Source organism: Panicum hallii, chromosome 2, assembly GCF_002211085.1.
Source record: "Panicum hallii strain FIL2 chromosome 2, PHallii_v3.1, whole genome shotgun sequence".
In the NCBI taxonomy this organism is placed as follows: domain Eukaryota; kingdom Viridiplantae; phylum Streptophyta; class Magnoliopsida; order Poales; family Poaceae; genus Panicum; species Panicum hallii.
The window spans coordinates 8,253,314-8,267,683 of record NC_038043.1 but is presented as its reverse complement, the minus strand read 5'-3'; the positions used below and the strand labels follow the sequence as shown (position 1 = coordinate 8,267,683).

General features: G+C 40.7%; 1 protein-coding gene across 1 annotated transcript; it reads left to right on the top strand.

Moving 5' to 3' along the window:
- The first annotated feature begins 6,529 nt into the window (after nt 1-6,529).
- Nucleotides 6,530-14,013, top strand: LOC112881531 (calcium-dependent protein kinase 18). The gene is made up of 12 exons (XM_025946268.1): nt 6,530-6,982; nt 8,320-8,450; nt 8,794-8,835; nt 9,367-9,478; nt 9,585-9,663; nt 9,760-9,929; nt 10,776-10,902; nt 11,456-11,571; nt 11,665-11,772; nt 12,546-12,608; nt 13,261-13,434; nt 13,656-14,013. Exons 1-12 carry the CDS (start codon nt 6,713-6,715, stop codon nt 13,809-13,811), a joined length of 1,548 nt encoding a protein of 515 aa, XP_025802053.1. The 5' UTR covers nt 6,530-6,712; the 3' UTR covers nt 13,812-14,013.
- The last annotated feature ends 357 nt before the right edge of the window (nt 14,014-14,370 follow it).

The window sequence follows — 14,370 nt, the reverse complement described above, 5'->3', positions numbered from 1 at the left end:
AAGTAGTAAATTATGTGAAATGAAGGCTACTGCTTCAGTCAAATGGATCCAAATGCTAATGTTCAAAAGTGCACACTTTAGCATTAGCTTATTAAATAGGAGTGCTTACGGGGTGGTCTAAATTTTAGCCAAAATTTAAAAACTTTAGTATGTGTGGTACGAGTGCTGACAGGTGATAAAGTTTAGTACTCAACTTTAACCCATCCAAACAGGCCAATTTGACTACCAATTTCCATGAAGTTTAGGATGGCAGCTTGTTCGAAGTATCAAACTTCTACAGGAGTAGAGTAGCAATTGGAATGAAAAATATGCACCCAAAGTTAGACTAATAACTCCTAGTGATGATGGGAAAATTAGGTAGCACCGTTCTTGGTAGTAGCTCTAGTGTCTTGTGACAATATAGTCAATATTTATTAGAGCTTATACTATATATGGTAGTAAATACCGGTTTCTGTATATTTATTTTCGTTTGAGGCAATGGGAGGTGAAAGCCCCTACATGAAGCAAGAAAAGAGAGGTTACGCAAGGTGATCTAGCCGTTCTACTACTTGTGGGAAATATTTCTTTTTGTCAAATGTATAACCGTGGCAAATTCATGTTAAACATATGTTTGCAGATTTGTATGGTTGGCTGCTGATGAGTGAAAATTGCTCCATTTCTGGTTGTCCATATGCTCCATGCCATGAGGACAATAACTTCCATGAAGAAGGGCTTATTCAGTTGCAGTTTCAGTGATTCCAGGATCCTGAAGGGCTGCATATTTGGAGTTATTTGTAGCTGCAAAATACCCCAAAGTTGTGCTGAGAATGGGCACTGCAGAAAGAGATGTTGCAAAGGTTTCTGTACATTTTGTGAACAGAGAACCCATGCTTAACTCTGCCATATTTTTTTCTCCTTAAAAATTTTGTGGTTTTTGATTTGTATTTCAAGAGCAGCCAGGAAAAGATCTTGTGCTTAAGTTGGCAGGTGTTTTTCCAAAGCCAGGAATACCATTGATGATCGAGTACCTATGTGACCTTTGAGAGCTCTGTATGCTTTGCAGGACTGTAGGAGCCATTTCCCCCGAATATATGTCCAGAAATCCCATAGATAAACAGTTTTCCCTTGTAAAGTGTCACAGTTGCTAGCCCCTTATAGAGATCCAAAACATTTTTATTAACATTTTACCCTTTATATTTTACTCAGGGTAGTGCCCAGCACTCAGTTTCTACTTTGTAGGATGGTGATAATTTGTTTCCTTCTCTTAGATAAATAAGTCCTTTTTTATTTAGGAGATCTGCAGTGTATTTATTTTATTTCACATTACTATTTCAGATAGTATATTATACACACAAGGAAGGCTGAGATGGTGCTTAAAATTTGGAAAGCATTTACTGAAATTAGTGGAGTATTGAAGGAGCAATAATCCACCAGAAAATATCGCTCCATATTGAACCTGAATAACTAGCGGTGAGCTGTACACATATCTACCCTGGGTTACAATACAAAATCTCCATAAAACTCATTTGCAGCTGTAGTATACACAATTATTGTTTTAATTTCCATCAATGGCGGGGTCATATTTCAAGTATAAAACCTATGGCAGCCGCCTCCCCAGGAGGGGCACTTCAACCAGGAAAGCACCAGAATTTGCCTCACAAGTCACAACCATCCCCAAACAAACCTAGCTAGGATGAGGACATCCTGCATACTATTGATCGTCGTTGCTCTGGTGGCGCAGTACCCAGGTATTTGTAGTTTTCTTTGGGTAGATATCCTTCTAAATCTTTTTCATTTTGTACGTTCGAAATGTTATGTTTCTTTCTGCATCTTTCGTTTTTGCAATCTTCTCCTTAGATACCGCGATGGCGAAAAAGGCGGTTGCATGTGGACATGGTGGCTCGTTTGCGCCTCAAGACTGCAGAACGCTGCCGCCCCGCCCAGGTCCATGCGCCCCTGCGTCGTGCTCTCAGAGTTGCCGGAACGACATTGGCTTTGGAGCTGCGGGCTATTGTGCTGCGGGGGGATGCCAGTGCACCTATTGTGCACCACCAAAATCAGAATGAACAAAGCTGAATGACTGCTAGAAAATAATAGCGATGTATTGGTCAGCATGACCATGCATTATTACTGAATGAACTGCTACATGTTTTGCTGTTCATGATTGTTTTAATTTGTATCGATTGATCATACTATATATATTGCAAGAGAAATTGGTGGTCATGTAATATAGTTTCTAGAAAATTATTCCAAATCCTAATGCGTCTTGTAAAAATAGGAGTACACAAAATATAGAAAAGTTGGAATATTATGAAGCTACTATTCGGAAAGGAATATCTAGCTGTACTGTTTTCAAAGGATCAATTAAAACTTTTAAATTGGTATTGGTGGCCAGATTTGAAGGTACCAACCGCGCAACTGAAGTAACACTCTTTTCATCTTTTGTAAATGTAGGGAGTAGTACACAAATTACTCGTACTTGTGACCCAAGGGATCGGAGAAAACATGCAATCGATCGGTTGGGGCGTGACATCAGTCAACAGAACTCTCCAAACTAAAAGATCAAACAATCATACTGTCTGTTAGACCTCCATCAACCGATAAACTATAGAGGTTCTTCCGCGACTTTGTGATATGAATCGTGATGAGGCCAGTCATCCTGGTCCCCCCTTCCAGTAGCGCCATGATCGAGCTGGTCCTTGCAGCTGCTGTTGGCCACTGGACTCGCTAGCTAATCAACTTGTGTCAGGGTCACTGCTCTTAGTTTAAGCACCCGATCGACCAGGCCAGGACAGGGATCGGAGTAGACGAGTGTTAACTTACTTCGGTCGAGGCACATGTCCTGGGACACTTGGCACCGGCAGATACTACTATATTGCTATGGCCTGTAGCACTCATCATGTTGTCACATGAAAGGATTTTCCATTTTTACACGCATAAAATCCGCAGCATCAATGGTGGCGTGGCGCGTGTTCCCACTACGATCAACAAGTAGGATGATACCATAATCCGAGCCCTACGTGTAGTAGACGAGCTTTGCCTGCTTTGTTTACGTTGACGAGAAGGGCTAAGCCGCGGCACGCACTCCCATGTGGACCATGTCTCTGACCCATCGATCAGTGGCGCACGTTATTAGGGAAGGGCAGATTCTTCATTCTTCGTAGGTTGGTTTTGACAAGAACACCCAAACACTGAATTGATAGAGTTGTATTCCCTTTGTTTTGTGAAAAACAATTGGAATTCTTATACTCCATCATTTTTAAATATATGATGTTTAGGGCAAATAAATTAGTTCCCTGTTCTCCGGTCTTTGAAGACAGTAGCATAAAAGATGTCCTTTTTAGCACACAGGACGATCATCTTTTATTTTACGTTGTTATAATTTCTTCTTAGTGCTTGATCCCTATGTTCCAAATTATATGTTATCTTATCTTTTCTAGATACAGTGTTTACCTACGTGCATAGCAAAAATTATGTAAAAAGTTAAAACGACCGGATGAAGGAGTAATACGTTGGATGTTCTATGCTGGTCGCCACAAAGATTAATTTCCACTCGTTATAGTAGTAATATGTGCAATAACATAGTAGTTTTTGTTAATGAAATCAAGGTTCTAAGAAAAATTAAAGTTGGTTCAGATAAGTTCACTAGGAACCGGAAGTGACTCAATAATGAGGACGCAGACCATAGTTTAGTTTACTTTTGGAATTAAACGCACGATTAACATAATGAATCCATGCTGCATCTCACTAAAAACAACTCATCAATCCTTTGCTTTGCAGGTTTGCAGCTAGCGCCCTGATTTTTGAACCCGAGATCTGCTATTTACTTGATTTATTCGGCCTCCTTGCAGTGGTGGTTGTGGTGCATGTTCAGGCACCTTTACCACGTGCACTGCAGACATTCATATCGGTTCTTCCGACTAAACAAAACACAAGTTGCTCATGGGAAAATAAAACAAAGGGGCAGCAGCTGCTTCCCCACTGAAAAGTTTTGAAACTTTCTATTGTCCTACTAGTTTCAAGATCTCTCAATGGAATATATGTATATATTTATGGTTCAAGATATGGAACCTTTTTCTTTTTCCAATTACAAGGAAAAAGTTAATATGGTGTTGCAACTTGCATATTTATTCGTATTGATGTATTATCATAGTGTTCTAAGAGCATCTCGAGCAGTCTTCCAATAAACCTTTCCAATAAGATATTATTAGGTTATTCCAATACTATTTTCATGAGTTATCGGGAGAAATACTCTTACAGTTTTCCAATAATCTTACCAATACAACTATTGTATTGGGAGAGAATGAACTCTCCCTTTATTTGAGAGGAGGTGGGATGAATTATTGGGACAAACTAATAATTATTAGGAGAAGGGAGAGATTTTGGGGGGAGTGCTGGAATACTTCTTTTTCCCAATAGTGGTAATTGATCGGGGAAAGCGGAACTGCTGGAGATGCTCTAAGAATCTTACTATACATATATAATGATTCCATTATTGCATGACTAATTCAAATCAGTAATAAAAGATCTACATGGATTCACACAGCATCACTTGTCATATAATTTACTTCTACGTATAGCTAGCTATTTTGATGTTCTAGAGCTTACATCTGAATGGATTAAAACTAAGTAAGATGCACCTAAATATGATGCATAGGTGGTAAAAAAGAGTTGCGTATCTCAATACTACAGGGAATTCGACTTTATCGTAGGTTTTACATATGCTTGGGTTGGGTCACTGCTTAGATTTCTTCTAGCCAAAGCAGTTCCCTTAGGTTCAATTCTTCGTCTAAGAATAGGTGCTCACATTTTTTGTTAATTAATATGTTTCACACGCAGAACAAATTATATGTACCTTTATGGGGGCCAGGTGGATTGTTCATAGTAGCTCATAGGAGCGTAGAGTGCTATCAATTTTGATGTCTTTCCGAGTTGCGGTCTTACCAGGCCATCACGTAGCCGCCCTGACTACTATATCACGTTGTAGCCAGTTCAAAAACTATCTCGTAGCAATGAAATTTTATTTTCATCCAGGGGTGTATGATATAGAAGTGGTAAGAAAAGTTCATCCAGTTGGAACAGAAAATAAAAGTTCATCACAGCTATATCTTTATGGGCCTGGAATCAGCTTTAGTTTCAGTTCATGGCTAACTCATACCGGCAGCACGATGTCAGCAAAGAGGCTGCCAGTATTAGAGGAGGGATGTCGGTGAGCATTTCCAGCAGGTCAAGCCTGCATTTAGCAATCGGATATGCAGATGCTCTGGCAGATTATAATCCAATTATCATTACCATTTCTTTAATCACAAAAACACACCTCCCTCTTATCTGAATGAATGGTATTCATCTCTCTACCCTATCTACCGGTAATTAGCCTTTGATAGTGTGCTGCATCAACTATTTTTAAAAATATAAATATATAATTATTGGTTATGGAGGGAAATTTTTTAGTGTATGAGTAATGTGCTGAAGATGTTGTAATAAGGAGGACTGAATTGAGTCGGTACTCGGTAGGCTGACAGTGGTTGTAGGTCTGTTCTAGTGTTGCTAGGAGATGACTAGATGAGCGGCAGTAGGTGAGTGGAAAACTAGAGAAAAAGAGAGACAGACGGTGAGGGAGGAACGCTAGAGGACGCCGCTAATACGGTGGCATATGTTTTTAACCGTGCAAAGAAGATAAACGATATGAAGTCCGTGATAGCATTTTTTTTCTTGAAGAGCTACGTATCATTCTATTCGGAGGAAGTCCGTGAATGAAAGCATTCATTGATCGGTAGAAAATGTATCAAAAAACAATCACATGCGCAATAGCATTTCCCTTTCTTTCCTCATGTGCCCTCCACTAATAACAAGCTGAAGAAGTTAAGCATTTCATAAATTCTAAATTTTTGAGCGAATAGGATCAGCATACAGATTATACTGAAACGTGTACAAGTAGTACATTTCTAGTACACTCCTCATCATTTATGCGCTTCCTGTAGTCGCCCATTTTTTTTTTTTCATCCACGCAATGCATCCACTTATTTCCACATTTTTTTTTGTCTCTCCACCTTTTTCTTTTCTTTTCGAGGATCCTCCATCGTACCCTCCTGCATTATTTTCTCAGTTTCGATTTTCTATTTGCCCCCCGTATCTCAGTACCCGACCGCGTATATATAAAATACGCAAGTCCACACGCGAAACGCAATGCTATCGGAGACTCGAAGTCTTGCAGGAGCCGAGCTTCTGCTGGCTGCTGCCTCGGTCTCGGTCTCCCCATTTAATTTAATTTAAAGAAGAAAAAAAAACTCTCTCCGCGTGGCGGGCCCCGCGCTGGGCCTCCAGCACACGCGAGCGAGTACCCACCAGGTCACCAACACCCGCGCACCAAATCGCGTCGCCTTCCTTTCCTCCCCATTTCCCCCGCCACGTCACCCCGCACCACCCAAGCCCAAACAAACCCCACCCGGCTCCCGACCCGCGCGCCCCACCGACACGCGGGGCCCTGTACCCCCTGTCCCCACCGCGTCATCCTCAGGGGCAGGCCACCGCGTCGCGGTAGGCCACCGCCATTTTCTTACTCGCGAAACCAGGAGGAGAGGGGGAGCGGAGAGCGACGACATCGCCACCAGTGGGAGATCCCCAGCGAGCAGAGACTGCTACAAAGTCTCCTCCGGCTTTGACCCCTCCCCGGAATCCCCACTCCATTGATGGTCGCGGGGGCACCGGTAGCGGGGAGCCGGCGACCACGACGATGGGCCTCTGCAGCTCCTGCACCGCCGCCGCGGACACCACCCGGCGGCCCGGCGCCGGTGCCGGTGCGGCGGCGGGGAAGAGGGAGAAGGAGAAGGGCCGCGGGATCGTGGCCTGCGGCAAGCGGACCGACTTCGGCTACGACAAGGACTTCGAGGCGCGGTACTCGCTCGGCAAGCTGCTGGGGCACGGCCAGTTCGGGTACACCTTCGCCGCCGTTGACCGCGCGTCCGGCGACCGCGTCGCCGTCAAGCGCATCGACAAGAACAAGGTACCGTGCTCCGTTCGCCGGTGGTGACCGGGTCTTCATTTCTCCCTCCCTCCCTCTGTTTTTTTTTTCTCGGGCCGTTTCTCTTGCGGAGGAGCCGAGGCGGGACGGTGGACGTGCCGTGTGTCTGGCTGACGGGTGGGCCAGGCCTGGGACCTCCTCGGCCCGCGTCGCGACAGCTGGGCTAGCCTGGCCGAGCTTGCGGGGGGTGGTGGAGTGGGTGCTTCCCGTTTACCACGTGGATTGGGGGAGGTGCCGATAGGAAAGCCAAATGCGGGAATCTGCGGTGGTACCCGCGATGCTGCCGTATAGCTTGTGCAAAGTTGCTAGCACGAGATGACAAACGCCAATTGTCCGGGGAGACTGCACATGGCGAATCAGCAGGAACCGGATTCCCGAATAATGACGTGCTTCAATCTAAAAAGAATAATGACGTGCTGGCTTATCTGGGCTTTCTGTACGTATGGGCTACCTCGGGCAAGTTTCCTTTCAGGAGGACGAGTCGGATAGCTGCTCATCTTTGGATAATTGGATCTGTATAATGTGTGCAAGTTAGGGATAGATAGCAGTCATGAATGTTACACAAAACAGGACTGATGGTTTGTTCTGGTTTCTGAAGGTCACCGGTACCTATGTCATGGTTAGTGGCAATATGCCAACTTGTCCTTGCTCAGGCTGTCCACCGTTCTAGATAGTGATGGCAAGGTATGGCCCACTGCCATACCTTGTTTTTGCCATGGTAGTCTACTCCTCTTAATGCTCAATATCGATCAGTTTAGTTCTGTACTTATCCTATGGCACTGCTATGGATGAGCATTAAGTAATGAGCATTTGATGGTAGAGGAATGTAGAAAAAGAGGGAGCTCTTGTTCAGCAGCAGGAGTGATCAAGTGGCCTGCACAGTCACACATCCGCGCAGCAAATAGCAAGTTTGGTTGCTTGAAGATCGATTGACTTCGCCACACCTTAGTTTTTATCCGTCCTCCGCCACTGGTTCTAGAGCAAGTTAGTATCAGACAAGTTACCGGTAAGCATATAATAGCTAGTGTCAGCTCTGCTTTGGCCTTACATCATAACAGTAGCGTAGATGTATTGGAAGCATGTTTGGCTTTTGTCCGTCTGTCCAAATGGAGATAACTGCTATTTGCCTTTGCAGATGTTTTTTTGCATATTCAGTATAGGTACATCTTAGCCACTGTAATTTGTACGTAATATCAAGAAAGTACAGAACTAACTCATATTCTCATTTTTACAGAATATAAAGCATACTGAATTAACCCATATTTGCAAAATAAAGTGGTCAGGATTAACTTAGTATGAAAGGTCTGTTTTCCTTGCAGATGGTCCTTCCTGTTGCTGTTGAAGACGTAAAGCGAGAAGTTAAAATATTGAAGGCCTTACAAGGGCATGAAAATGTTGTACATTTTTACAATGCATTTGAAGATGACAACTTTGTGTATATAGTCATGGAGTAAGTTTTGGAAAATCTCTCAAATGCTTTTGGAATCTTTGAAGCTTCCTTTGCACTACAAGGCCTGTGTGAACTCCGAATGGGGCTGGGGTTGAGCTAAGTGGGGCTGGGGGGTAGTTGGGGGTTTAATGACATGAATCAATGACATTATATTCAAACTAGCATAATTTTTTATTCCTGAACAAATTCTAGGATAGTGCTGGTTTATATAAAAATTCAGGATAAAATAAAACAGGGATCAGATTAGTTGGCAAGCAATTTTGATGCTTTCCAGTCTTTATTCTTTGTTTATCACTTTATATACTAAATGAAACATCTGACTTTCTGTGGTATCTTCTGACAGATTATGTGAGGGTGGTGAATTACTTGATCGGATATTAGCCAAGTAAGAAATATTATAACCTTTAGATGTTTATGACAGTTCTTACTTCCTACCTTTATTGCAGAAATATTCCATTCCTTGTTCTCTCTCTTTTATTTGCATTATTGAGCTAAAATGTTTCCTTCTTTTGTTCGGCTAAGTGTTCCTTTTGAATTATACTTTCTCATTTCAAAGTTTATTCTAAAATATGTCTTCAAATTTTGTTATTATTATTCTTTCTTGGACTATACAAACATTGATTTATTTTCTGAAGGATAGTTTTTCCATATAACTGTGCCTACTAGGCTTAGCCACAGTTTGATTCCTCTCTCAACTGCAAATAGTGCACCACACTGTAAGGAGTTGCATAATATGGATTTACAGCATTTATTGATTGGTAGAGGTGGAGTATCCTAGTCACTTTTCAGCAACAGTAGAAAAAGGACATTCTACTCTTGTATGATATGTTTATACCCTTTTATACAAGAGTCTTTGTTCTGATGTATGTAGAAGATATTTGCCATGCTGAGACTCAGATATTTTGTGTCCAAACAGGAAAGATAGCCGTTATAGCGAGAAAGATGCTGCAGTAATTGTCCGACAGATGCTCAAGGTTGCAGCTGAGTGCCACCTGCATGGTTTGGTTCATCGGGACATGAAACCTGAGGTATACTCTGAAAGTATACGATGGAATCTTGTCATCAAGAGTAACTGATAATATATTTCGACAAAAAGGAATACCTAACGTTTTGGTGTGTTTTTCCTGTTTCCAGAACTTCCTATTCAAATCAACAAAGGAGGACTCACCCCTTAAGGCTACAGATTTCGGCCTTTCAGACTTCATAAGACCAGGTACGTTTTAATTTACTATTACGTGGTTTTCCCTGTTTGACTCACTGTATGTGCTGGTTATAGCTTGCACTTAAACATTGTTGTGTGCTTTTGCAGGAAAGCAATTCCGTGACATTGTCGGAAGTGCCTACTATGTGGCACCAGAAGTACTCAAGCGTAAGTCAGGGCCAGAATCTGACGTTTGGAGTATAGGCGTTATTACCTATATTTTGCTGTGTGGAAGACGGCCTTTCTGGGACAAAACTGAAGATGGAATATTTAAAGAGGTTATTAGCCTACATTATCTCTGCCCTGTAATCATTTTTACATGTTTTTCATTTTCTATATATTACTTTTTTTCATTGACATGTCCCATATTAATTATTTTTCCATTTTATTCTACAATGTTGCTACATGATCTTGATATCATTTCCTAATTCTAATTGAATACAGATTAAAATTTTCAGTGTCAGTGAAGGGAAGTAAAATTTTCTATTGCCATATAGGGAACCAAGTTTTTATCTAGTGCCATATAGGGAATTTTCTCGCCAATTTATCCTTATTAGCGTTGCACTAGAACAATTATGTACTTGAAGTGACTAAGAATCACTAGAACTCCTGTTCCCAAATAACGATGTCATCCAAGGATATTGCTGGAAAAACGATCCAGGAAATGGCAAGCCAAAAGATGTATATTGGAAATACGTGAATACAAATTAGGAGCAAGCGATCTTTTGGGTTCACAAGTTCTTTTGGTGTTCACAAAACTGGGTCTTGAAAGAAAAACCTTAAATTCTCTTATCTTCCTAAACCTATGCAACAAAGGAAAATCTAGGGTTGTCTGAATTAAAGCATGCTTATTTGGATAATGTAGGAACAAACCATCCTTGGTGAAGGCTCAATGTCCAGAAATTTCTAGCATGGATGCCTCTAGATTCACCTCTTGGGGAGAATCATCATTCCTCTCTTTTCTCCTAGCTTTAATGCACTAACAAAACTACGAAAGCAGTCCTAAACATCACCTTTGCATGTACAAAAGCATGAATGTATGTGGTTACTCTACTCAGCTAGTGTCTCCTAGTTATGATCTGTATGATTACTGTACCGATTTTGCTATTTTCTTTTTGATGCAGGTATTAAAAAACAAGCCAGATTTTCGCCGCAAGCCTTGGCCAAATATTACTCCAGCTGCAAAAGATTTTGTACAAAAGTTACTAGTTAAGGATCCCCGTGCAAGACTAACTGCTGCACAGGCATTATGTATGTGACTATGTTACCATCCTGAAAAATATTAACTCTTTAAGTTTGCTAATCTGGTTAGTGTAACTAATACAAATCTGACTATATGAGGGGTCACACCTCACTATCCAATGGTCATAGTTAGACCAAAGGATGGGTTTGCAGTATATCCTGTTAACTAATGCCAGTGGCTCGTTGTCTAGTTTCCCTTGTTTGGTGTGGGGGGATTTGATTTTTTTCGCTCCTTTTTGCCCATGTATAAACTATGCATGTTTAGGCCTTTATGCCACTTCATAGAAACTTCCTTTCTGTCATTTCTCGCGGTTGGGCATAGTAGGTGACATGATCAAGGGCTGGTACAATCTTCCAAGCTATTACAGTATTATCAAAACGTAACTAGGATGCTACTACTATCAGTGACTACAGACTACAGAGTGTTTCGTGCTGACTATGATTGGTTATCAGAAAAAGTGTCCTTTGGGGGAAAACAAAAAGAACCTTGTTTTTGTAGACTAGGTATATCATAGTGTTTCTTCTAAAGTTATTTATTGTTTAATTTTGTGTTCTTCTCCAGCACATGATTGGGTGAGAGAAGGAGGAAAGGCATCTGAAATACCCTTGGATATATCAGTATTACATAATATGCGACAGTTTGTGAAATATAGTCGTTTCAAGCAATTTGCTTTAAGGGTAAGTTAAAGGTGCCAGAATTTGTGAAGATCTTGAACATTACTTCAGGAGATTTGATCAAGTCAATTGAAATGGTTGATACAACTTTTGTAGGCATTAGCATCTACATTAAACTCAGAAGAGCTGTCTGATCTTCGTGATCAGTTCAATGCCATTGACGTTGACAAAAATGGAACAATTAGCCTGGAGGAATTGAAGCAGGTAAGTTTGGTTGGATGTCCTTGCTGAGTAACTGTTTTTTCTAACATAACTCTGGACTACTCTTACAAAAAAAAACTCTGGACTGCATAGAATGAGCTTCTCAATTGTAAGACACTTATCAGAGTTCACAGTTATTGGAAACCTAAGCAAACCACATCAAAATTTAACTATTGCATAAGAAAAGACGCAAGGTTATCTACGACTAATATGAACAGCTAGCTGGCTTTTTTGTCGCCGGTCTGAACTAGTTCCAGATTTCTCTCTGAACTACCATAAGACTTACCTCAAAATTAGCCATGCTAGGGGTGTTGCCACCGTATCCTATTGTTTTGCCCACCACAAGACTAATCATGTGCCAGTATTCTAAGCAACACACAACATTCTTAAAAAAATGAAAGAATGTAGTTCTTTCAATTGTCAGCTGATGCTTCAAAATAACCAGTTGTTGCAAAATGTTTTTTTGACTTTTGTATTTGTATTGCTCCATCTTTTCTAAAGAGATGCCCTTTTATAGTATGTTAATTTAGTTAAAGTTGATCAGTATTATTCACTTATACTCACAAATTTTTACAAAGCCAGTACTATTTATTTATAAATTTGAGAAACATTTCTTGTTCTCAAAACAAAGAAAAATTCTATGTGGTATTGAATTTTCTTCTCAGGAACAGACAAAAGTTGGCAGTTAGATTCCTTATTTTGTTCTAGGACCTGTGTTTGGTGATTGATCTTATACTCATCAATCATGATAATTTGGTGTCAACACTAATCTGCAGGCTCTTGCAAAGGATGTTCCGTGGAGATTAAAGGGTCCTCGTGTTTTAGAGATTATAGAGGCGGTATGTTACTTTGGCTTATGCTGTAGCACTGTAGCAGTATTGTCACGTATTGGTTTTAAGTTCACATGTTTTATGGGACATGCTTGTTTGGAACAAAGTGTGTGTTATTTTAAGTGTGGTATTTGTTAATGTGTATATGTGTGTAGCAGTTTTCCTTGTTTCTTGCCCGTTTCGACTCCTTAGTCTGTTTGATTTATGTACTATACTGCTTTGCGGTCTTGGATCACAACTCACGAATTCCCAAACCTATGTGTTATACCTGTTACAGTTTCATGATTATAATAGCTTAAAATACTTACACGATTTCTTGTAGGAAACTTGGAAGAACTGTAACATTTTCTTTGTCTCTGAATGGTGATAATGAGATTTGCTAAAATAATTTCCCGACTGTTTTTTTCTTTTAATTAATGGTATATGTTGCATGTTCACTGTAACAATGCTTTTTAGTAGTATGTATTTAAGCCATTAGAACTAAGTGCTTGTTCCCCTGATGTCTTTATTTGATTGGAATGATACAAATACATCCACTGCCATTCCTATATCTGTATGGCTAAAACATGGCTGTCTTTTAATCCTTTTAGCATCAATGCATATAGTTAAATGTTTCATTCGAGTTTCAGGAATTGACAGCCAACATTCCATTCTTGGGCAGATTGATAGTAATACAGATGGGCTAGTTGATTTTGAAGAGTTTGTTGCGGCAACACTACACGTGCATCAGCTGGTGGAACATGATACTCAAAAGTGGAAATCATTGTCTCAAGCTGCATTTGATAAATTTGATGTTGATGGTGATGGCTATATCACATCTGATGAACTTAGAATGGTATGCTTAAGAAAATTGCCAGAGCTTATTCTCTTTGTTCTTTTGGTTACTTAGCTCATTCTTTGCTGTACTTTCCTAATTTTTTACTAGTACTGGAACCCAGTTATTTATGCATTTCTGGTTTTTCATTGACATTTTACTTATTGTATTGTTATATAGTGCAGAAATTGAATTATAAATGTATTTTGGCTGGTCGTTGACATGTTGATCCTTGTCTACAGCATACAGGAATGAAGGGTTCTATTGACCCCCTCCTAGAGGAGGCTGACATTGACAAAGATGGCAAAATAAGCCTAGATGAATTCCGCAGGCTCTTGAAAACTGCAAGCATGAGCGCGCGCACTGTACAAACTCCGAGGGGCGTTCGCATGTCATAGTTTCTCAATTTTCATAGTTCACTCCACTGAACAAGCTAGGGAGCAGCAAACAGTGAGATGTTTTTCGGCGGCACATGTAATTGAGAATTGTTGCCGGAAAGGCTTCTTGATGTAAATTATACAATCAATGCACATGAAATGGAGCCGACCTGTAGTTGTTCCTTGAAGATGTATTTTCCTATGCAGGAGTGCACTTCACATATGGTTCGTGGTGTCTGTTTTTGGTTTCGTTTGTTTCCAGCAAGTTCTGCTATTGAGCTTTGAAAATATGAAATCGAATGCGGCAACTCTTAACTTTAGGAAGCAGACTCAACAGGCTCTTCATCAGGTTTGATCTACAACAAAAAGGATGTTAGCCTACAACGTGAAAATCCGACACATCACAGCATTTGATGTTAGTCTACAACCTCATGAAACATATTGGTCACACGTGTGCAACGATGTGAAACACCGTCGGCAACATCTAAGACAACCAGAACAAATATACTTCCTCAACAAACCAAGACAACCACTAGTTGTGAAACATCTAGTCAGTCTTCTTGCAACAAGAACAAATGTA

Bases quoted from the DNA above. Each gene is read 5' to 3' on its own strand.
- LOC112881531 (XM_025946268.1), top strand. From the start codon at position 6,713: ATGGGCCTCTGCAGCTCCTGCACCGCCGCCGCGGACACCACCCGGCGG. The intron at 9,479-9,584 runs GTATACTCTGAA...TCCTGTTTCCAG, and splicing joins ATCGGGACATGAAACCTGAG to AACTTCCTATTCAAATCAAC. The intron at 9,664-9,759 runs GTACGTTTTAAT...GTGCTTTTGCAG, and splicing joins TTCAGACTTCATAAGACCAG to GAAAGCAATTCCGTGACATT.